The 23,496-nt window shown below is 43.9% G+C and overlaps 2 protein-coding genes across 2 annotated transcripts; both read left to right on the top strand.

Moving 5' to 3' along the window:
• Nucleotides 1-16,938: 16,938 nt before the first annotated feature.
• On the top strand, nt 16,939-21,253 carry LOC113426803 (polyubiquitin-B). Its single transcript, XM_087969441.1, has 2 exons — nt 16,939-17,023; nt 19,729-21,253. Exon 2 carries the CDS (start codon nt 20,192-20,194, stop codon nt 21,107-21,109), a length of 918 nt encoding a protein of 305 aa, XP_087825567.1. The 5' UTR covers nt 16,939-17,023; nt 19,729-20,191; the 3' UTR covers nt 21,110-21,253.
• LOC148132663 (polyubiquitin) lies at nt 19,737-20,184 on the top strand. The gene is made up of 2 exons (XM_087952844.1): nt 19,737-20,107; nt 20,151-20,184. Exons 1-2 carry the CDS (start codon nt 19,737-19,739, stop codon nt 20,182-20,184), a joined length of 405 nt encoding a protein of 134 aa, XP_087808970.1.
• Nucleotides 21,254-23,496: the final 2,243 nt, after the last annotated feature.

A 23,496-nucleotide genomic window follows, 5' to 3' on the forward strand; every position in this document is an offset into this window, starting at 1 on the left:
AGGAAGAGGAGGAGGAAGGAGCCGAGGGAGGGGAGGAAGGAGAAAGGGGGCGGAGGAGGGAGGGGAGCAACCTCCGGGGAGGGGAGGGAGGGGGAAGGGAGGAAGGGAGGGAGATAGATTTGGGGAAGGGAGGAGGAGGAAGGAGAAAGGGGGCGGAGGAGGGAGGGAGCAACCTCCGGGGAGGGAGGGAGGGGGAGATAGATTTGGGGAAGGAGGAGGAGGGAGGGGAGGGAGCAACCTCCGGGGAGGGGAGGAGGGGAAGGGAGGAAGGGAGGGAGATAGATTTGGGGGAAGGGAGGGAAGGGGAGGAGGAGGAAGGAGAAGGGGGACGGAGGAGGGAGGGGAGCAACCTCCGGGGAGGGAGGGGGGAAGGAAGGAAGGTAGATTTAGGGAAGGGAGGGAGGAGGAGGAAGGAGGAGGGGGGGGAGAGGGGGAAGATTTAGGGAAGGGATAGATTTAGGGGAAGGGAGGGAAGGATTTAGGGAAGGGAGGAAGGAGAAAGGGGGACGGAGGAGGGAGGGGAGCAACCTCCGGGGAGGGGAGGGAGGGGGAAGGGAGGAAGGGAGGGAGATAGATTTGGGGGAAGGGAGGGAAGGGGGAGGAGGAGGAAGGAGAAAGGGGGGCGGAGGAGGGAGGGAGCAACCTCCGGGGAGGGAGGGGGAAGGGAGGAAGGGAGGGAGATAGATTTAGGGAAGGGAGGGAAGGGGGGGGAGGAGGACCCCGGGAGGGGGGAGGGAGGAGAGGTAGATAGATTTGGGAGGAGGAGGGGGAAGGGGAGGTAGGGAAGATGAGGAGCAGGGGGAAGGGAGGGGGAAGGAAGGAAGAAAGGAAGAAGGATGGATCTAGGGGAAAGGAGGGAGGGGAGAAGAAGGAAGGAGAAAGGGGGAGGAGGAGGGAGGGGAACAACCTCTGGGAAGGGAAGGGAAGGAGGGAAGGAAGAAGGAAGGAAGATAAATAGATTTCTAGGGAAGAGGGGAGGAGGAGGAGGAGGAGGGAGGAAGGTAGGTAGATAGATATAGGGGGAGGGAGGGAAGATGAGGAAGGAAAGGGGGCAGGGAGGGGGGATAAGGAAGGAAGGAAGATGGATGGATTTAGGGGAAGGGAGGGAGAGGAGGAGGAGGAGGAGGAAGGAGAAAGGGGGTGGAGGGGAGCAACCTCTAGGAAGGGGAGGGACGGGGAAGGAAGGAAGGAAGATGGGTTTAGGGGAAGTGAGGGAGGGGAGGAGGAGGAGGAAGGTGGGAGAAGAGCTGAGGGGAGCAACTTCTGGTAATGAGAGGAGGGGAGGAGGAAGGAAGGAAGGAAGGAAGGAAGGAAGGAAGATAGATTAGATAGATAGATTTAGGGGGCCAGGGGAGGAGAAGGGAGAGGAGGGAAGGTAGATACATTTAGGGAAAGGGGGAGGAAGAGGAGGAAGGAGGGAGGGAGGGGGCAGGGGAGGAAGGAAGGAAGATGGATGGATTTAGGGGAGGGAGGGGAGAAGGAGAGGAGGAAGGAGAAAGGGGGCAGAGGAGGGAGGGGAGCAACCTCTGGGAAGGGAGGGAGGGAGAGAGGGAAGGAAGGAAGATAGATTTAGGAGAAGGGAGGGAAGGGAGGAGGAGGAAGGAGGGAGAGGAGAGGGGGAGGAGAACAAAATCTGGGGAGGGAGAGGGAGGGAGATAGATAGATAGATAGATAGATAGATAGATAGATAGATAGATAGATAGATAGATAGATAGATAGATAGATAGATAGATAGATAGATAGATAGATTTAGGGAAGGGAGGGAGGGGGAGGAGGAGGAGGTGGAAGGAGATGAGGGGAACAACCTCCAGGAAGGGGAGGGAGGGAGAAGGTAAAGAAGGAAGGGAAGGAAAGGAAGAAAGAGAGAGAGAAAGAAAGATAGAAAGAATAGATTGGGGGAAGGAAGGAAGGAAGGAAGGAAGGAGGATGGGGAGGAGGAAAAGGGTGTGCTGGGGGGGGGGGCAGGAGATCAACCAGGCACTTTACAAAAAAATGACCATTTTTCACACTTATGACCATTGCAGCTTCCCCAGGGCCATGTCATCACAATTCGGACATTGGGCTACCGACTCGTATTTATGACGGTTTGCAGCATCGCTGGGGTCACCCGATCCCCTTTTGCGACCTTCTGACCGGCAAAGCCAATGGGGAAGCCGGGTTCACTTAACGACCAGGTTCCTAACTTATCAACTGCAGCGATTCGCTTAACAACTGTGCCAAGAAAGGTTGTAAAATGGGGCAAAACTCACTTAACGAAGGTCTCACTTAACAGCATAAACGTTGGGCTCAATTGTGGTCTTAGACTTAAGGCTGCAATTGAGCCCCAAATTTCTCTTGCTAAGTGAGACCGTTGTTGAGGTGAGTTTCACTCCGTTTTTCTTCCGACGGTTGTTAAGTGAACCACACCATTGTTCAGCAAATCCGGCTTCCCCACGGTTGGTCAAAAGCTCGCAAAAGGAAGTTCACTACAAACCCTACAACGTCATAAATACGTGTCGGTTGCCAAGCATCCGAATTTGGATCGCGTAATATGAGGTCGTAAGTGTGAATAATGGTCATAAGTCACTCTTTTCCAGCCCCTTTGTAACTTTGTATGGTCACTAAACGAACTGTTTTTAAGTCGAGGAGTGCCTGGTTGCCAAATACCCAAATTGTGATTGTGTCAGGGTTCCCATCAGCTCAGCAGACTTCCAAAAACAGATCCATAACTTCATCTCTAAAATTATTAATCTCACAATAGTAATAACTAGCTGGATACCCCGTGCTTCGCTACGAAACTGTGTGATCGGAATTCTGCCTCTGCCTACCAGCACCCATCCGCATCCATCTGGCTAGCGTCCTGTCAGTCTGTGAGGAAAGTTGAGGGCTGTTTGGAAACTGAAAGAGTATTTGCTGTGTGAGCAAGCAGGAGACAGCAAGGAGTCTGGGCGTGGCTTAGCTCAACTGCTCTGTACTAAAGCTGCTTGGTGCTCTGAAACTGAAACTCCTCTGCTTTTGTTTTGCCTTTGGAACAGATTTCTTTTCAGGTGGGGAGGGGGAGTAGAACTCCTTAGCATCAGAGCATGTTAATAATAATAATAATAATATAGGAAATACTCTAAATGCTCTGAGGGTCCTTTTGAAAAATCCTTTCTTAGTGAGCCCCTAGAAGTCAAGAGGAACATATGTGCCAAATGTCAAGTTTGTAGGCTTTATGGTTTGGGAGATTTTGTGATGATGCATGAGGGGTATTATTTTGCTTTTATATATATATATATATATAATAATATTCATATCATTAGTAATAACTACATAGTAATAATAATATTTGCTTATCCATACTAATAAATCTTCATTGTATATTTAATCATTCTCTTAAACTTTTAAATTTCTAACTTCTGTTTCTGTTAACTAATCATTGATAAAACGAATCCCATGTTAAAAAGTATTCTTTTTCTCCTTTATTTTAAGTGAATATTATTGCTATTATTACGACTTTTCAAAACTACTCAGACAACACATTGTTCATGTAGATATTGAGTTTTTATGTTTGCTAAAGAAAAAGGTATAAATAAAACATTAAAAAATTTTTTTATTAACCTCCTTCAAAGAAGCAGTTGAGCTGGATTCTTTTGCAAGTTCCAGGTTCTATAAACGGCAGCCGGTGACTCAGTCATAAATTACGGATGATGCATGGCCAATTATTTTAAATAAATGATCATCACACAGACTTGCAAAGCATGTTTCCTGTACTGAACCGGATGACCTCAGCAAGAATGGCAGGCCCAAAACGCTCAGGACTGTATGGGTTGGAAACAGGCGGAAGAGCCTTCATCCTACGGTGGATAGAATGATGAATTTGGGATGTGGAAGTCAGAATCTTTCAAAGCTGAAAAGTCTAATGAAAAGAAGGACTAGGGAAGACATGATAGGGTCTTCCAATATTTTTTTTTTCAAATTAAATTCAGAATAGAGCTGGAAGGGACCTTGTAGGTCATCTAGTCCAACCCTCCCCCACCCGAGCAGGAGACCCTACACCATTTCCGACAAAGGGCAGTCCAGTCTCTTCTTGAAAGCCTCCAGGGATGAAGCTCCCACAACTTCTGAAGGCAACTTCTGTTCCGTCGGTGGATTGTTCTCACGGTCAGAAAATTCCTCCTTATTTCCAGGTTGAATCCTGGATCAGTTTCTATCCATTATTCCTTGTCTGGCCTTCAAAGGTTCCTTGAAGAATAGCTTGACCCCTTCCTCCTCTCTGTGGCAGCCCCACAAATATTGGAAGATGCTCTCCTGCCTCCCCTGGTCCTTCTCTTCCCTAGACTAGCCAGGCCCAGTTCCTGCAACCGTTCATTGTATGTTTTAGCCTCCAGTCCCCTAATCATCCTGGTTGCTCTTTGTACTTTTTCCAGAGTCTCAACATCTTTTTTATAATGTGGTGACCAAAACTGGATGCAGTATTCTAGGTGTGGTCTTACTAAGGCTTTATAGAGTGGTATTAGTACTTCCCTTGATCTTGACTGTATCTCTCTGTTAATGCAACTTAGGATTGTATTAGCTTTTTTGGCTGCTGCTGCACAACATTGGCTCCTATTTAGCTGGTTACCCACTAAGACTCCAAGATCCCTCTCACAGTTACTGCTATTGAGCCTGGTTTCACCCAGTCTGTATGTGTGGTTTGTGTTTTTCTTGCCTGAGTGTAGGACTTTCCTTTTCTCTACGTTGAATTTCATTTTGTTGGATATGGCCCAGGGTTCAAGTCTGCCAAGATCCCTCTGGATCTTGAGCCTATCTTCTTAGGTGTTAGCTATTCCTGCCAGCTTAGTATCATCTGCAAATTTGATAAGTTCCCCTTCTATTGCCTCATCAGGTCCACTGCGCATGCGCACAGGGCTCTCACCAGCCAGCTGATTGTCAGCATGTGCCGTGCATGCGTGGGGGGTGGGGCATGTGTGTGTGGGTCATGCATGCATATGCAGAGGTGCAGTGGGTGCACGGGGACATATGTGCATGTATTAGGGCATGGGGGGGGTCACACATGCATTGCATTAAGGGAGGGGGTCAACTTATTTTCCAAAGCACCAGAAGGCAGGACAAGAAGCAATGGATGGAAACTAATCAAGGAGACAAGCAACCTGGAACTAAGGAGAAGCTTCCTAACAGTGAGGACAATTAACCAGTGGAACAGCTGGCCACCAGAAATTGTGGGGGCTCCATCACTGGAGGTTTTTTTAGAAAGTCTGGACAGCCACCTATCTTAAATAGTATAGGGTAGTGGTGGCTAACTTTTTTGGGCTCCTGTGCCAAAAATCCCCCCCCCCCCCCCCTGCTCATGTGCATGCAATCCCCCCCCCACGCCACCCCCTTACCTGTACTGGGCCTCACAGCTGATTTTCGGCCGGTTTGAGGCCTTTTTCGGCCTCCCAGAGGCTTGAAAAAAGCCTCTTCAGGCTTTGCAGGCCACATAATAGGCCCATTTCATCACTTCCGGCATTACAGGAAGTGACGAAATGGGCCTATTACTCATCTTACAGAGGCTTTTTTCAAGCCTCTGGGAGGCCGAAAAAAGCCTCAAACCAGCTGAAAATCAGCTTTGAGGCGCACGTATGCGCTGTGAGGCGCACGTATGCACGTATTGCCTGCGGCTCGCATGCCGGCATAAATGGCTCTGCGTGCCACCTGTGGCACCCGTGCCATAGGTTCACCATCACGGGTATAGGGTTTCCTGTGTGAGCAGGGGGTTGGACTAGAAGACCTCTAAGGTCCCTCCCAACTCTGCGATTCTGTTATTCTAAAAAAAAATAAAGAGGTCCTTGAACCAAGCTCAATTCCTGATGGCACAATCATGCAGACAGGAAATGATAATTACAGCTCAGAGCTCTTCCAGAGGCTTTTCCTGTTGTGGTTAAAAGCGGATTTTTTTTTCTCACAGCTCTTTCAGCCCCAGAAACGGTTTTAGGAGCAGAACAAAGCAATGTGGATAATTGAAGTAGAACCAATCAGTGTATGGCGGCAGCCAAAAAAGCCAATGCAATCCTAAATTGCATTAACAGAGGGATTCAATCAAGATCAAGTGAAGTACTAATACCACTCTATAAAGCCTTAGTAAAACCACACCTAGAGTCCTGCATCCAGTTTTGGTCACCACACTATAAAAAATATGTTGACACTGGAAAAAGTGCAGAGAAGAGCAACCAGGATGATGAGGGGACTGCAGGCTAAAACATATGATGAACAATTGCAGGAACTGGGCTTGGCTAGTCTAGGGAAGAGAAGGACCAGGGGAGACAGGAGATCAGCCTTCCAATATTTGAGGGGCTGCCCCAGAGAGGAGGAAGGGGGTCAAGCTGTTTTCTAAAGCGCCTGTAGGTCAGACAGGGAATAATGGATGGAAACTGACCAAGGTGAGATTCAACCTGGAAATAAGGAGGAATTTTCTGACAGTGAGAACCATCAACCCATGGAACAGAAATTGCCTTCTGAAGTTGTGGGAGCTTCATCACCGGAAGCTTCCAAGAAGAGATTGCACTGCGATTTGTCAGAGATTGTGTCAGGTTTCCTGCTTGGGCAGGGAGTTGGACTAGATGACCTACAAGGTCCCTTCCGACTCTGTTTATCTGCTACGGGTGTGTGGTGTGTGTATGTGACGGTACAGAAATAGAATCGGCTAGAAACTGTAACCTGGTTTCCCAAGTTCCTGGGGCGTTCGAAGTTCCTTTACAACCAGCGTGGACGAGACTTTTGAGTTTCCAAATACGTTTCTTTTCTCCCCCCACCCTCCAGCCTTGCTCTCTTTGCAGGAATGTCGGCGTGATCGTGAGTCAGCAGCACAAAGGTTTTGGGAAGCCTGCCCATTTTGTGATTCAGATGAATAAATTGCAAAGGGCACTGGGCAGGCTCAACCAGAATGGCTTCCTGCCTGCGGTAAGCTGATTTTAAAACCAGCCTGGGCAAGGATCCACCCACAATTTCTGCAACTGGTATATAAAATCATACATTGCAATGTCCTACCTGTCAGTGAATACTTCAGCTTCAACCATAACAACACAAGAGCACACAATAGGTACAAACTCAAAGTAAACCGCACCAAACTTGATTGCAGGAAATACGACTTCAGCAATAGAGTGGTCAATGTCTGGAATACTCTACCTGACTCTGTGGTTTCTTCCCCAAACCCCAAAAACTTTAACCTTAGACTGTCTACTATTGACCTCACCCCTTTCCTAAGAGGTCTGTAGGGGGTGTGCATAAGCGCACCAACGTGCCTACCGTCCCTGTCCTATTGTTTCTCTTATTCTTTTATTTTTCTTATATGTACCCATTTCATGTATTCACAACTATGTATACACTTATACTTATTATCTTGTAAACAATTGGCAAATCAAATAAATAAATAAAATAAATAAACTCATTTAAGCTGCTCGGTACAGGAGAAGTATCTAGCTCCAAAAAAATCAGCCCCGTTCTGTACTTGTAATCTTCGGCTTACGATGGACAATTGAGCCCCAAAATTTCCATTCGCGATTCAAAGCGATGAAAGTGAAACTCACTTTAGGGGAGTTTAAGCGAAACTCACTTTAAGTTTAAGTCAGTTTTGCTCCATTTTATGGCCCTTTTTGGCTAGTCATTAAATGAAACGCTGCCGTTATGTTAGTAACATGGTTGTTAAGCGAACCTGGCTTCCCCTATTGACTTTGCTTTGTCAGAAGGTCGCAAAAAGGGACCGCGTGATTCCGGGACACAGCAATTGTCATAAATATGAGACAGTTTGCAAAGGTTGGAATTTTGATCACGACAAGAGATGCTGCAATGGTCGTAAGTGTGAAAAACGGTCACAAGTCACTTTTTTCAGTGCTGTCGTGACACTAAACAAGTGATTGTGTCAAGGACTAGTCGTAATTATGAAAGCCAGAAAGTTTGTTGAAACAGATCTAAGATCTCCCACTTAGAACTGTTTTCTGCTTAGCATTTATTTTAAAAGTAAGGTTGAGATACTCCCCTAGAAAATTATATAATAATATTATTATTAAGTTGAGAGCCATCTTTAAACTTTTGTCTCATGGCTATATTGGAGAAACGATTGATCCAGAAGAAGAGGTCATTGATCATTCTTAATGGACCTTCCAGGAAAAAAAAAAATTTAAATCCCATATGGAGTTTTAGACTAAGAAACCCCGAAAAAATCCCGATTGGCTCAAATTCAGTACTAAAGTTCTTAAAAGTAGGCAACACAAAATAAAGATTACTTGTTGGAAAGAGCAGGGAAGCAGAAAACTGGTTGGAAGGATTAAAAAGGGTTTTGTTTTTTTAGAAAGCTACAGTTTCCAGGATATTTAGAATAGAATAGAATAGAATAGAATAGAATAGAATAGAATAGAATAGAATAGAATAGAAATCTCTCAGTGTGAAACTAAAATCAAAGAATTGCTCACAAAATATAGCTATAGCAGTATTCCCAAACTTTTTATTACCCCCAAACTGCTTATCAGACAGTCTTCTTGAACTTTGAGGGCCAGTTATAAATCCCTTCAACACTGTCATAACTTGGAATGGTCACTGAACAACTGGTCGTAATTCAAGGACTACCTGTGAAATAAAAACGGTATCACTGAATTATTTTCATACTATCTCAACAAATCACCTGTGGGAATTTCATCCATTTTTGTCTTAAGGAGAATACTTCTGGGAGGTTTAGTACACGTGGCAATCTGTGAGTCCATTTAAATGTCATGGTTTGTGATAGGTTAATGGGTTTGTGGATTGTCCAAAGGAAAAAAAAACACATTTATCCAATTTGGGGTCATTTACTTAGGTTTGGGAAGCAGTGACATAGATTTTAAATGCTTGAATTTGAGTGATCCTGTTTCCAGGTTTAATAAAAACAATTCAACCTTGCGTTTAATTCTTGGGATGCTAGGAAGTTACTATATCATTAATTGATAAATTGGTCCTCTATTGCTGCTGTAATAAATACTTAAATAATGTATTCCTATTAATGTTATTTAGGATGAATTCAGTTAAAAAACAAACATTCTCAAATGTGATCTTTTTCTGTTCAATCTCATTGAAACTATTCCATTTTTTTCTGGAATCTTCTGCATTTTAGCTTTTAAAATGAGCACTGTAGACATTTCAACCAGTGATTCATTTCATTCAGACTTATCCAAAGAGGCTTGACTGGACATGTCCAGCTCTCAGCTGTCATTTCCAGACCATTAGATCATCTCAACTCACTTTCCATCAGAATGTCAGAACTCTGTGAGCTCTGTGTGTTTTGCCAAAGTAGCAAGAAGAAAAGAAATAAGCATTTTGCCACTCGGGTCTAAAAATTAAGCAGGGCTACTTGTGCTAATTTTATTTATTTAGATTGGAAGCTTTATATGGCCAGCGACCCATTCTCGGTAACTTTGGGTGGCTTATAAATAAGATTTGTAAGGTTTGAAGAATTGCAATCAATAAATAATCAGCCCACAGGAGTATTTTCCAAAAAATAAGATATTTACAAAAGCATGATTTGGCACAGAAATGCAGATTCCAGGCCAAAAGCTAAAACAGTGGTTTATGCTGAAGGTTTCCACAAATTTATGTAGTCCAGTTTTTCTCAAACTTGGCAACTGAAAAATGTGTGGATTTCAACTCCCAGAATTCCCCAGCCAGCAAGGAAACATTCTTGACCGTTCAAAGTTACAACAGTACTGAAAAAAAGGTGACTTATGACTGGTCCTTGACTTATGACTGTCATAGCAATCTGACAGTCATGTGATCTGAGTTCAGGTGCTTGCAATTGGCATGTGTTTACAGTGTTTGCAGTATCCCAAGATCGTGTGATCACCATTTGTGGTGTCCTCCGAGCTGCCTTCCAATAAGCAAAGTCAATGGGGCGTGCTGGATTTGCTTAACGACGGCATGGTTCACGTAACAACTGCAGCAATTCATTTAACAGCTGTGGCAAAAAAAGATCGTAAAATTGGGCAGAATTCACTTAGCAACCGCCTTGCTTAGCAATGGAAATTCTCATACTGATTTTGGTCATAAGTCAAGGGTTATCTGTTCTTTGGGAAAACAACCTCCCTTCCATACATATAGTAAAAGTGGTTACTTCTGAGTACAAATAGAAGAAAAACAGAAATTTCCTCTGTATTGCCAACCTTTTCTTCTTAGGAGACAAACAAGACAGTCCTATAAAATCTATTTGGTTTCTTATTGCCTAGAAACCTTTTGATATAATCAAAGCAATCACCTTCTCTAATGGTGTACAAGACTCCATACAATAGCTCTTTTATAAACACACAGATACTTCTTTCCATACAGTAGGTTTTTTTTTACCCTGTTGCCAAGTGATGTTGTTTTTTTAAAAACCTCAAGCTGATTTCAATTCTTCTGAGGATAAATGCACCCCGTGATCAACCTGGTCATAAGATTGGGACGTATTGTTTGCATGCCCTGCGGTATTCCCGGCAGCAATTGTTATCCAGAATTATCAGCACAGCATAGAAATGTGTTTTAAAGGTGTTGCAGAACAAATCACAATTCTCCCTTGCTTGCAGCATGGAAATCTCCATATACATTTAGAAACACTACAAATTATTGCCAAATGTTAAGGTTTTTATTGATGCAGAATTCCTCAGACAGGAGATGGGTAGAAATTGTTTTAAAGGTAATTTGTAAGAGTGAAAAAGTATGGAGACGGGAAGCGGCTAGGTTAGTGCAAACACATTTTAATTATTTTATCTCATCTCCTGCCTTTCATTTCTTTGGCTGTTTCTTGTTTTTGTCTTCTTCTTTTCCTGTGTGTTGCTGATCCCCAAAGGAAAAAGCACAAGGGATATCCTTTCTCAGAATTGTGTCCACCTGAGTCTCGGGTCGTGCATCGACAGACACCAAGGGAGGGGACAGGAGTTGTTTTTATCCACAAAGCGTTGAAGGCCCTGCTGCACAGATAACTGGCTGTAAGTCCCTGTGGTTGGACACCAGGGACCAGTCGAAATTGCTACTGGTATACTGGCCTCCCTGCTGCCCAGCAGTATTCCTGCCTGGGCTAGTGGATGCTGGTATCAAACTGGCAATACAGTTTGGGCGCTTAAGGATTTCAATTTGCAATTTGTGATGTCGATTCCAAGGAAGCTCAGAAGTCTGTGGCCTCTATGGTAACTGTGGACCTGCTTCAGGTCATAGACAACCCAACGCATACCAGCGGCTGCACATTGGATCCAGTTTGCTTTTTTTGTCTTAGAACAGTTGTGATCTTGTAGTGGAGGACATTAACACATCTGTTGTGTTGGTCAGATCATTGATTACTTTCAGTCACTGGTGCCACCTTCTGTTATGGGAAAACAGCTTATTTGATCAGCCTGCTTCAGGCACTAGATCAGGGGTGTCAAACTCACATTGTCACAGCAGCATCACGTGACGTATTGGGATTTCCCCCCCTTTTGCTAAACTGGGTGGGGACGTGGCCAGTACGTGATGCATCCAGCCCGCGGGCCACAAGTTTAACAGTCCTACACTAGATGGATCTTATGCGATTCCAAAGAGATTGAGCTTCTCGCTAAGGATCCAGTGAGTGATTTGACCAAGACCTTGATCACCATCTGGAACTGGTGGTGTCAGTCACCTTGGACTTCATCACCCCATCACCACTTCTCCCTGTACACTGTGCTCAGGACAAAAAAATTAATTTACTGAGTAGCTCCAGGAGATGAAGTGCCAGAAGAGACAATTGGAGAATTAACAGAGGAAGACTCACTGCAAAGCTGATTAAATATGGGTAAGAGCCCATATTATAGATAACGTTCTAGATACAAGGTGGTGATCCAAGGTGGTGAAACATTAAGATTTGTCTACTCTTATTGCATCAGTTGATAACTGCCCAGTGGCCCTTATTAAGATTATCTGCAAGGCTGCTGTAAGGAATAATCTGCCTTTTTGGTGAATAACGTTTCTCGGATTCATGCTGAATTTACTCGGACAGACCAGGAGCGAGGTCTTGTGCGATCTGGGTTGAGTGAGAGGCGGTGACTCATGAGTAACTGGACAACGTTCTCTGTGCTATTAATTCAGTTGTCTGTGGGATCCAAGTCCCTCTTGGATTAAGACAGCCAGTCAGTGCCAACTTCTTTAAGAGGAAGGGTGGTGTGTCTTTCTACTTTGAAGGAGGCTTTTGAATACCCTCAGGCCATTAACAATGTGTTTAGGACCATTGCAGCATCCCATCGTCATATGACCACCATTTGCATGCTTCACAGCTGGCTTCTGACCAGTCAATGGACCAGTCCAGTCAATGGAGTGATAAATCAACAAGTTGCAGTCACATGATACTCCGCTTCCACAACCACTGTGGACGTTGTTCATAAGTCCATAATCATCATGTGATGTCTTGCTTAATGACCATGTTGCTTATTGACAGAGTTGCTGCTCCCAATTGCTACCATTAAGAAAGGACTTACTTGTACTGTGATCCAGAGTGCTATTTATATAACAGTATTTGTATTTTCTTTTATTCTTTGAGTTGCCATGAATTGCTTTGGAGACAGCTGGTATCTCCAAAATAAAATAATATGTAAAAAATATTGGTTAAAAAGATGACCCTACTAGTTTACTTTCTCTTGTCTTTAGGAAAATATAGAAAGCTTGGAAAGTGTACAAAGGGAAGATAATTCTCTGCATTCATGCAAGGCCAATGAATCTTCCCCCAATGGAGGTTCTCCACAAAACCATCCTCTTTAGCAAAGTATTGCAGATTCAGCTTTATCACACATAAAAAAAAGAAATTTAATAGGGATGGATGGGGACAGTTTGGGACAGAAAATGCAATCTGTCTACTATCTATTGAAGCCAATTGGTTACATTTGTGTAACAACTCAGCTGTTTCAGCCCTTTTTGTAGGCTTGCAAAATATGCTGAATCACAAACTGTGGGCTGGGTTTAATTAAGACACTGAACTAAAAATATAGCCAAGGTTAAAACAAATTAAGGTGGCTTTGATATGCATCTATGGAGGAGGGAAGCAAGTGAAGCTGTGCACAGCAAGACTTCATTGTGCAAACAGAAACTATGCAATCAGCATCTGTCCTCAACAGATAACCCAATTGTTTGCAAGATGTTATCAAGATATCCTCACAGTTTGGAATAGAGGTGACTTTCTAGAAGTCTCCCTATATTTGAGGGACTACCACAGAGAGGAGGGGGTTGGCCTATTCTCCAAAACATGTGAGGGCTGGACAAGAAGTAATGGTTGGAAACTTAACAAAGATAAATCCAACCTAAAATTAAGGTGAAATTTCCTGACAGCGAAAACAATTAATCAGTGGAACAGCTTGCCTTCAGAAGTTGTGGGTGCTCCGGCACTGAAGGTTTTTAAGAGATTGGACAGCCATTTGTCTGAATGGTATATAGTTTCCTGCTTGTGCAGGGGGTTGGACTAGAGCAGGGGTCCCCAACCACCGGTCCGGACCGGTACCGTCCACGGAACAACTCCTACCGGTCCGCGAAGAGTTGTTACGCCGCCATCTTTTTTTTCATGAAAAAGTGCTTCCGGTGAGCTTTTCCGGGTAGAAAGCTCACCGGAAGCACGTTTTCATCAAAAAAGATGGAAGCGCCAGCTTCCGTGAGCTTTCCCGGGCAGAAAGCTCACCGGAAGCACGCTTTCATCAAAAAAAGATGGCGGCGCTAGCTTCCGTGAGCTTTCCCGGTAGAAAGCTCACCGGAAGCACTTTTTCATCAAAAAGATGGCGGCGCCCAGCTGATGCCGGTACCGGGCCGTGGCGCCCAGCTGATGCCGGTACCGGGCCGGCAGTCAAAAAGGTTGGGGATCACTGGACTAGAGGACCTCCAAGGTCTCTTCCAACTCTGTTATTCTGTTATCACTGGTGGTTTTCAAGACAAGATTGGAAAGCCACTTGGTATAGGTTCTCCTGCTTGAACAGGGGGTTTGACTAAAAGACCTCCAAGGCCCCTTCCAATTCTGTTGTACTGTTAATACAATTATTAATACCCCTTTTACAGACCTGGTTAACCTTTGATTTGAATACAGTGTCTATAGCTGAAAACAAGTCCATAATCTCCACTTAATATATCTTTTATTAGTCTAGGGCCTTCCAATATGATGGGTTTCTGCCACATGCTAAGCCAAAACATGTTCAGCTTGGTTTTGGATTAGAACTTTATACAAAACCAGCACTTCTGGTAAATAAATTATGTTTGGCAGCTTAACAGCTTCCACGGATCCTTGTCAGTTGAACTTTGTTCAGTAAACTATGGAAAAGCAAGACAGTGTTGTTGACATACAGATTTCATAGTTCAAAAGCTTCCATGGTCACCTGCGCAAGACAAAAGATGTCCCATGGATCATGTCATACTATAAATGAGACAATTTATGTACTTGCACTATGAGCAAAAGATAGTTCAAATATCATTGTTGCTTTTATTGGACACCCGATTGTGGTTGTATTCACTCTTCAAGCCAAACTGTTTCTAATCCATCTTCAAACAGTTCTCTTTTAGGATTTCTCTTAGAAAAAGCGGTACAATAAAGAAAGAAGATACCCAGATCCATTTGCTATCAAACTTTGGTTGAAGTTAATCAATTAAATTTTTATTACAATCTTAGGCCAGCATAATAGTAAATTTCAAATAGTCACAGAAGGTAATTCTGCTTATAAAGGTAGTTCTTAACTTATACCCATAATCGAGTTTGGAATGATGGTTAAGTTATATGGGTCACCGCATAAATGTGCCCAATTTGCAAACTCTTTTGCAGTAGTCATCAAGTGAATCCATTGTCTGCAATGGGTACTTTTAGTCGGAAAACAGAAATAAATGGTTTCCAGGGGAGAAAAAAAGATGAAATTTGTGGTGCCAAGACTGTGGAAACAATCATAAATGCGGTCTAGGCATTGAATGGCCAAAATGTGAATTTGGGTCATAAGAAGGCCTGGGGAGATCTGTTGTAACTTTGAATGATTACTGAGTGACCAGTCATAAGACTATCTGTATATTAAAACAAGTTATAGTCACGCTAGAGTTTTGTTCTCTACTCCTCCCTCAGGCAGAGGGACAAATTTTTGGGACAGATCCAAGGAGGAAACTCTTGCAGCCAGCAGCATAAACACAAGATTGGATTTCAGGTGCCTTTTGCCTCTTCAAAAATAATAAAACCCTCCAAAGAAGCAAACAAGCTCAGTCTCAGGCTTCCTTCTTCCTGGAGGAGAGGAAAAACAGGATTTTCCAGGAACAGAACTAGAGCAGTCTGGGAGAAAAACAACCTTTAGCAGCTCTGTTGTTGCCTTCCATTTGTTTTTGGAAACCAAATCTGGTTGATAAGAAGACTCTGTCCTTTCAGAACTATTTATGACATGAGGGCCTTGGCATTTTAAGAAAAAGTACCTTGGAGTGTTATTCTTGCATTTCATTTTCTTTCTTTTTCCTTCTCTTTCTCAGCTTCTTTCCTTTTTGGTCTTTTGTCCTTTCTAATCGTCCTTTTTCTTTTCTTCTTCTCATCTTTTCCCCTTTTTTCCTTTTCCTTCATTCATATCTTCCCTTTTTCTTTCTTCATTTTCCCTTGCTGTCTTTTCCCTTTTCTTTCCTTCTCATTTTCCTTCCTTTTCTTTCATTTTTCCTTCCTTTTCTTTCATTTTTCCTTCCTGTCTTTTACCTTTTCCTTCCTTCTTGGTCTTTTTTCCTTTCTAATCTTCCTTCCCTCCTTTCTTTCCCTCTCATCTTATTCCTTTTCTCATCTCCTTTTTTTCTTCTCCTTCATTCACATATTTTTTTCACCTTCCTTCCTTTTTCCCTTTCTCATTTCCTTCCTTTTCTCCTTCCTGTCTTTTCCTTTTCTTTCTTCTTCTTTATTTCCTTCTCATTTTCCTTCCTTCCTTTTCTTTCATTTTTCCTTCCTGTCTTTTCCCTTCTTTTTCTTTCCTTCTCATTTTTCCCTTTCTCATCTTCCTTTCCTTTTTTTCTTCCTTCCTATCTTTTCTTTCTCTTATTCTTTTCCTTTCCTATCTTTTTCCCTTTCTCATGTCCCTTTCCTTTTTGTTTTGTTTTTCTATGTTAATGCCTTTTTTTAAAAACCATATGTGGTACCCCAAAAAAGGAACTTTCATGCTGAAATAGGAAAACAAACAAAACTAAGCTTGTTCTCCTCAAGGCAGTCAAACTTCCTCTTCAGAAAAGCAATGGCAAAAGGAAAAAAAAACCTTGAACCTAAAATATACTCTGATTTCTAACGGAAAAAAAAAGTGTTTTGTGCTTATTTTATTTTTCCTTATATTGTTTCACTCTTGATAAGTGATTAAACGCCTCAGAGACGTTTTCCCGCCCTTTGCCCCTGAAAACTGCCCTACTCCCCCACCCCACCACCACCGACTTTGTTCTTCTACGCATGCGCCAACAGGCCGTCAGCCTTCCTTTTTCCTTCCTGCCCTTTCTCGAAATCTGCTTCTCAGGCACCGAAAGGCCTTAGCAACAAGAATGACCTCACTGCGCACCAATCAGAGGTGGGCTTCTCTGAGGCATTTCTCCCTCCCCTCCCAACCGCCCAAGCCCAGAGTCCCGATCTTTCCAGAGCTTTCCTATTGATTGCATCTTGCGGGAGCCAATCAGCGTTCGTTCTTTCTGTCTCCCACCAATGGCGGCCCAGCAACGTTTTAGCCCCACCTCTTGACTTCGTAGAATTATTCTTCCAACGACAAGGGACTTTTTACCTCTATTTCGTATCCATTCTCCCCTACCTCCACCTCATCCTTTCGAGACCGGTATTAACAGGGAAGCATACATCAGTTAATATATTTCAATTTTTCTTAAATTTTTCGTCGAATGAGAGGAAATTGAGGCGCAGAATCCACTTTTTAAGGCGTTCTCCGGAGGGACTATTTCTTCACGCGGAAGGCTATTAAAGTGAATCTAAAGGGCGGGGGCGACTAAGGCGGAACCCTATAAATATCAGTGACGCGTTGCTGGGCAGACATTTGCGAAGAAGAAAGTTCGGAAGCTGGGTGAATTGTCACCGCGATATTATTTATTTCCTTCAGGCTGCCTGAGTGAAGCGGTAAGATGAACAGATTATGGTTAACATTACTTTTAATTAATAATTTTTTTAAAGAAAATCCCGATTTTATTCGGGGATATTTAGCCGCTCCTGTTCGGACAGGGCTCGGGGTGGCGTCACTGTTGGCCATTGTGGCGAGGCGCTAGTCCGTGAGGAGAGTCCTGACTAACCCCCGGAAGAGGAGGATAGGGTGGCTCCGCGGGGGGGGCTGGGGGGCTCGGAGGTGCCGCTTTCGGCGCCCGAGAGGTCAACATTTAGAAAAGGGGTGCTGAGAGTAAAAAATTAAAGACGACTTTCCGATAAATACCTCAGCCTTCGGGGAAGGGAGCAGCGCTCAGTTATGGATTTCGACGGCCTGATCCCTCTCCTACCACCTTAGGCTATAAGCTCCGCTTCTCAGTAGGATTTCCTCCCAGGCGAGTATAAGTGATCCTTCCCCCCCCCCCGCCTGGCGCTCTTTCATTTGCGTTAATTAGGACTGGTCCTTGTGAGGTATTTGTAGCTGAACCCATTTGAAGGAGAAGGGGGGGGCGGTGGATTTGGGGTTCCTTCGAAAGTAAATCTCTCACTAAATGGGTATTTGTTCCATTAAATAAGGTATAAGGTTTTTTCTATGGTGACTACTAGCTTTTTGTTTCTCTTTCCTTCTCTCTCTCCTTTTATCTCTTACCTATGCTCTTTCTCTCTCATATATATCCACCTCCCTCTTTATCCATCATTCTACCTACCTCTTTCCTGCTCCCCCCTCTCTGTATATCTCCTCTCCCCCTCTATCCTTCTATCTCTTTCCAGCCCCCCTCCTATATATCATCTCTCCCCTGCTTCCACTCCCTCCTCTGTATATCTTCCCTATCTATAGATTCTACTTAATTTTTTTCCTCTACCCCCCCCCCCATATATACACATCCCTCTTTCCCCTTTCCTCCCTCCATCTTATTAGGGGCAATTAAATTGCACTGCTCATTAATAAGATTACAAAAGGTGACATTGCAGGTGTTATTGCATCAATTGGATCTGAATTGTTAAATTTATAGAGATTGGGGATCAAGGCACTAAAACAGATGAATATATGCAGGTAGTCCTCAACTTGTGGCCACAATTGAGCCTGAAATTTCTGTTAAGACGTTCAAGTGAGTTTTGCCCCATTTTACACTTTTCTTGCCACAGTTAAGTGAATCACCGCAGTTTCTGTTAGTAACCAGGTTAAGTGAATCTGGCTTCCACATCAACCTTGCAAAGGGGAATCAGGTGACCTTGGGACACAACAACAGTCATAAATATGAGTCAGTTGCCAAGCATCTGAATTTTTTTATATGACCCTGGGGATGCTGCAATGGTCACTAGGAGTGCAATTGAGCCAAAAATTTATGTTAAGTGAGATCAAGGCATCTGAACTGAGGAATTGTATACAAGGTATCCTCTAGGAGTACAATTGAGCCCCAAATTTATGTTGCTAAGTGAGATATTGTTAAGCAAGATTTGCCCGGTTTACGACCTTTCTTTCCACAGTTAAGTGAATCACTGCTGTTAAGTAAGTTAGGAGTGGTTAAGTTTATCTAGCTTCCCACTGATCTTGTTAATCAGAAGGTCCCAAAAGGATATGACTCCAGGACACTGAAACAATATAAGTTGCCAAGCGTCTGAAGTTTGATCACAGGACTATGGGGATGCTGCCACACCTTATACCTTATTTAGTGTGAAAACTGGTCATATGTCACTTTTTCAGTGCTGTTACATCTTTGAATCACTAAAGGAATTGTGAGGACTACCTGTATGTGTGCTATTATGCAGGGTTGATAAAACCCTATTGAACAGTATAAAAGCTGGTGCTTTAATAAGCCTAGCTTTCTAATGCCCTTCTCAGAGTTAAGTGCCTAATGGGCAGTTTGGAGATAGGACTGCTGGGTGAAACTATGACTACGTGGCCATTGGTGCAACCTTGAATTATTTCCTGATATGGTTAAATGCGGTATTTACATGCTAATAGGTGTGCTGCAGGATAACCTGAGTTAGCAGTTTCCTGGAGTTATTTATAGGACCTCAAGATAGCCTGGATATTGGTTGTCAGATACAGTATTTATGGGGACTAGAATGTCCCTACATAGAAAAATGGTGCCAACTTCTGACCTAAGATTTTCCAGGCTGTTGTTTGGATGATGTCAAAAAGAATGCAAATTACAGCCATTCTACGCAATAACTGTAAGTGTGCTTCATTTAAGATGCTGTATTGGAAGGTTAGCAACAATTGTTTTGTTGCAATTTGATTATTAATTTGAAACCTTAAGGGGTGACTTTGAGGGGCAGAAACTTGCAGTGCTTATTTTTTTTTAATATGAGTGATAGGAGAATGTGGCAATAAATTCAAAAAATCAGTGCAAAACTTGAATTTCTAAATGAACTGGGTTGCTATTTAATATATTAGCATTGAAGTCACAGGTGAAATGGGAAGTATGGGAATGTGATAAGTAAAAATACAGCAATAGTAGAATATTTACTTCAATACCTTATAATATTTCATATTCATGATAGGGTATAGGATGGAACAATATTATCTACTGTAGTGCAATTGATATGTGATTAAATAAAATGTATGCTTTGTTTTTAACTCAAAATACATTTTTGAGTGTAAAGTTAGGTTTCTGTATATTCAGAAATATGTATTCTGATGCACGGAGCTCTAATTTTTCCATGCTATGTCATTGCAGATAAAAAAATGCAGATCTTTGTGAAGACCTTGACTGGCAAGACTATCACCCTAGAGGTGGAGCCAAGTGACACCATTGAGAATGTGAAGGCCAAGATCCAGGACAAGGAAGGCATTCCCCCTGATCAGCAGAGACTGATCTTTGCCGGAAAGCAGCTAGAAGATGGCCGCACCCTCTCCGACTACAACATCCAGAAGGAATCCACCCTGCATCTTGTCCTGCGTCTGAGGGGTGGGATGCAGATCTTCGTGAAAACCTTGACTGGGAAGACCATCACTCTTGAGGTGGAACCCAGTGACACCATTGAGAATGTCAAAGCCAAAATCCAGGACAAGGAAGGCATTCCTCCAGACCAACAGAGGCTGATCTTTGCCGGCAAGCAGCTGGAAGATGGCCGCACCCTCTCCGACTACAACATCCAGAAGGAATCCACCCTGCATCTTGTCCTGCGTCTGAGGGTGGGATGCAGATCTTTGTGAAAACCTTGACTGGGAAGACCATCACCCTAGAGGTGGAACCCAGTGACACCATTGAGAATGTGAAGGCCAAGATCCAGGACAAGGAAGGCATTCCCCCTGATCAGCAGAGGCTGATCTTTGCCGGCAAGCAGCTGGAAGATGGCCGCACCCTCTCCGACTACAACATCCAAAAAGAGTCCACCCTGCATCTTGTCCTGCGTCTGAGGGGTGGGATGCAGATCTTCGTGAAAACCTTGACTGGGAAGACCATCACCCTAGAGGTGGAACCCAGTGACACCATTGAGAATGTGAAGGCCAAGATCCAGGACAAGGAAGGCATTCCCCCTGATCAGCAGAGGCTGATCTTTGCCGGCAAGCAGCTGGAAGATGGCCGCACCCTCTCCGACTACAACATCCAAAAGGAGTCCACTCTCCATCTTGTCCTGCGTCTGAGGGGTGGGATGCAGATCTTCGTGAAAACCTTGACTGGGAAGACCATCACCCTGGAGGTGGAACCCAGTGACACCATTGAGAATGTCAAAGCCAAAATCCAGGACAAGGAAGGCATTCCTCCTGATCAGCAGAGGTTGATCTTTGCCGGCAAGCAGCTGGAAGATGGCCGCACCCTCTCCGACTACAACATCCAGAAGGAATCCACCCTGCATCTTGTCCTGCGTCTGAGGGGTGGGATGCAGATCTTCGTGAAAACCTTGACTGGGAAGACCATCACCCTAGAGGTGGAACCCAGTGACACCATTGAGAATGTGAAGGCCAAGATCCAGGACAAGGAAGGCATTCCCCCTGATCAGCAGAGGTTGATCTTTGCCGGCAAGCAGCTGGAAGATGGCCGCACCCTCTCCGACTACAACATCCAGAAGGAATCCACCCTCCACCTTGTCCTGCGTCTGAGAGGAGGCATTTAGATGTTCTGAACAATTTTCAAGTTGCCAGTAACATTTGGTTGCACTGTAGCAGTATAATGGCTTAGTATTGTGAGGTTAATGCCAGTTTCCAGTAACTGCTAGACTGTTTGTGTCAATGCTAATAAAGTTTTCTGTTGCACATTACTTAGTAGTAACTCCTTTGTTAATGTCTCTTCCTAATTCTGTCATAGAAATATTAAAACTATAAAACACTCCCCAGATTAAGATAAATATTTCTGATCGTTTGTAGAAAATATTCTACCTAGACATCATGTACTATGGTACAAATCCTTGTGTGCTTTGCATTCCTGGAGGGATCAATTCTTTGTATCACCACAATTAGGTTTACATATAGGTTCATGAAGTGGCTAATGAATTGTTCCAAAGTTTGAGAAAAGATGGCAGTTCTGTCTGGGATCTTTGCTCTTAGAGAACAGAAAAATGTAATGAATAATTTCAGTAATGAATTGGAAACCACTCTGGTAGTCTTGGGTAACATTTCTACAGGAAAGGAACAAAAATGCATTGTGATGAAAGGACAGTGGTACTTGGTGACGCAGCACCTATTCTGTCATCACAGAAAAATACATGTACAAGTAATATTTGACTTATGACTGGTCACTTAGTGACAGTTGGAAATTACACTGGACCTCTGGGGTGCACCTAATGTAAGAACCAGTTGTCTGAAAGCTGAATCATGGCAACTGGACTTTTGGTTTTTAAGCATTTTGCTGCTTGCTGGGACTGAAGCTTAATAAATAGTGAACCATTTCAAATCAACAAAAGGAACCCAGTTACCATTACTCAACTTTTAGACGACTCTACCAGGATGACAATCTTCATCACCATTAAGATCCATCCAATTTTGAAGTTTTGACTGGTTTTTCCCCTGCAGTTATGCATTTACGGCTGTTTGTAATATCATATGACCATGTTTTATGACAGTTCTGTCAAAACCAAGCAAATCTCTGGTTTGCTCAACTGTTGGTGTGTACATAACCACAAGCCAAAACCCAGGTTCATAATATAGCAATAACTGACTGACTGACTTACTGCTTTACATCCCTCTAAAGCAGTGGCCCCAATCTTTTTTGTGCTGCGGCCCGGTACCGGCATCACAAAATCATCCGCGGCCCGGTACAGGCATCAGCACGCATGGCAAGGCAAGCCGAGCAACCGGCCAGCCAGCCGTCTCCCGCTTCTCCCCGCCACCTTCAAGTCCTCCTTTGTACCTGTGTTGATCGGCTTCGGGACGGTCACTCGGCTCGCCTTGCCATGCGTGCTGAAAGAATCCTCGCGCCTTAGTTTTGTTTGAAGCTGCCCCCCCTTCGATGAAACTAAGGCGCGAGGATTATTTCAGCACCCAAACGCCGCTTTCTACCCGGAAAAGCTCAGCAGAAGCACTTTTTCATCAAAACAAGATGGCGGGCCAGCAAACCGGCGGCCCGGTAGAAATTGTTCCACGGACCGGTGATTGGGGGCCCCTGCTCTAAACTTCACAGCCTATTGCCCCCAATAATCCAGGTCCTCGTTTTCCAATCTCGGAAGGATGGCTGGCTGAGTCAACCTTGAGCCACTCAGGATCTAACTTCCTGGCTGTGAGCAATGAATTAGCCTGCAATACTGCATTGTAACCACTGTATCACCACGCGGGTGACTTGATTTAGCTTAGTCATGAGTTAAGACTGATGGGCCGGCTGCATTACAGTTGTTAACTCAAGGTCTTACAGGTAACGTGTATATACTTGGCCTAGTTTAATTGGAGTCTTAGCACTTCCTTTTTGGGAGGAAAAAAGAAAAGATCTCTGAAAGGAATGTACAATTTTATCCACAATATATAATTTTATATTGGCACAGAACAATATGCTGGCAAAGTGTGCAACTCCATTTTGTTAGTGGGGGAAGAAATAACTATAATTGTTAGATTGTCACTGTCAAGTTTGCAGATAAAGAACTTTTCCATCTCAGTATTAAGGCTCGTCTTAACTTTTCCCTGAAAATACAACCTACCCTGAAAGTAAGTCCTAGCTTGATTTTGCCATGTGTGCCCAATATAAGCCCTACCCCCCAAAATAAGCCCTAATTAAGATCCCGCCCACTCCAGAGTGCATGGTTAAAAATTAAGCTAGGGTGGGGATGCCGGGGGAAGCTGCCCTACTACTACTACAACAGTTGTAGCCAGGCCTTGCACACACCCCATACCTACCTTGCAGGCCCATTTCTGCAGCCAGTAAGACTGGCAAGGCTTTCCTGAAGGCCTCTGTAGTTGATGACAAAGCTCTGGATTGATCCGGAGCCGTTACCGGCTGCAGAGGCCTTCAGGAAAGCCTTGCCAGCCACAGAAGAAGTTCCTGAAGGCCTCTGACAGCGAGAAGAAGGCTGGGGGC

Source organism: Notechis scutatus, chromosome 1 (genome assembly GCF_049901735.1).
Source record: "Notechis scutatus isolate UNSWTSFEM ecotype Mainland chromosome 1, rNotScu1.2, whole genome shotgun sequence".
NCBI lineage: Eukaryota > Metazoa > Chordata > Lepidosauria > Squamata > Elapidae > Notechis > Notechis scutatus.

Coding starts and splice junctions, on each gene's coding strand:
- LOC148132663 (XM_087952844.1), top strand. CDS start 19,737: ATGCAGATCTTTGTGAAGACCTTGACTGGCAAGACTATCACCCTAGAG. Junction 20,108..20,150: donor AGGCTGATCTTTGCCGGCAA/GCAGCTGGAAGA, acceptor TACAACATCCAG/AAGGAATCCACCCTGCATCT.
- LOC113426803 (XM_087969441.1), top strand. CDS start 20,192: ATGCAGATCTTTGTGAAAACCTTGACTGGGAAGACCATCACCCTAGAG.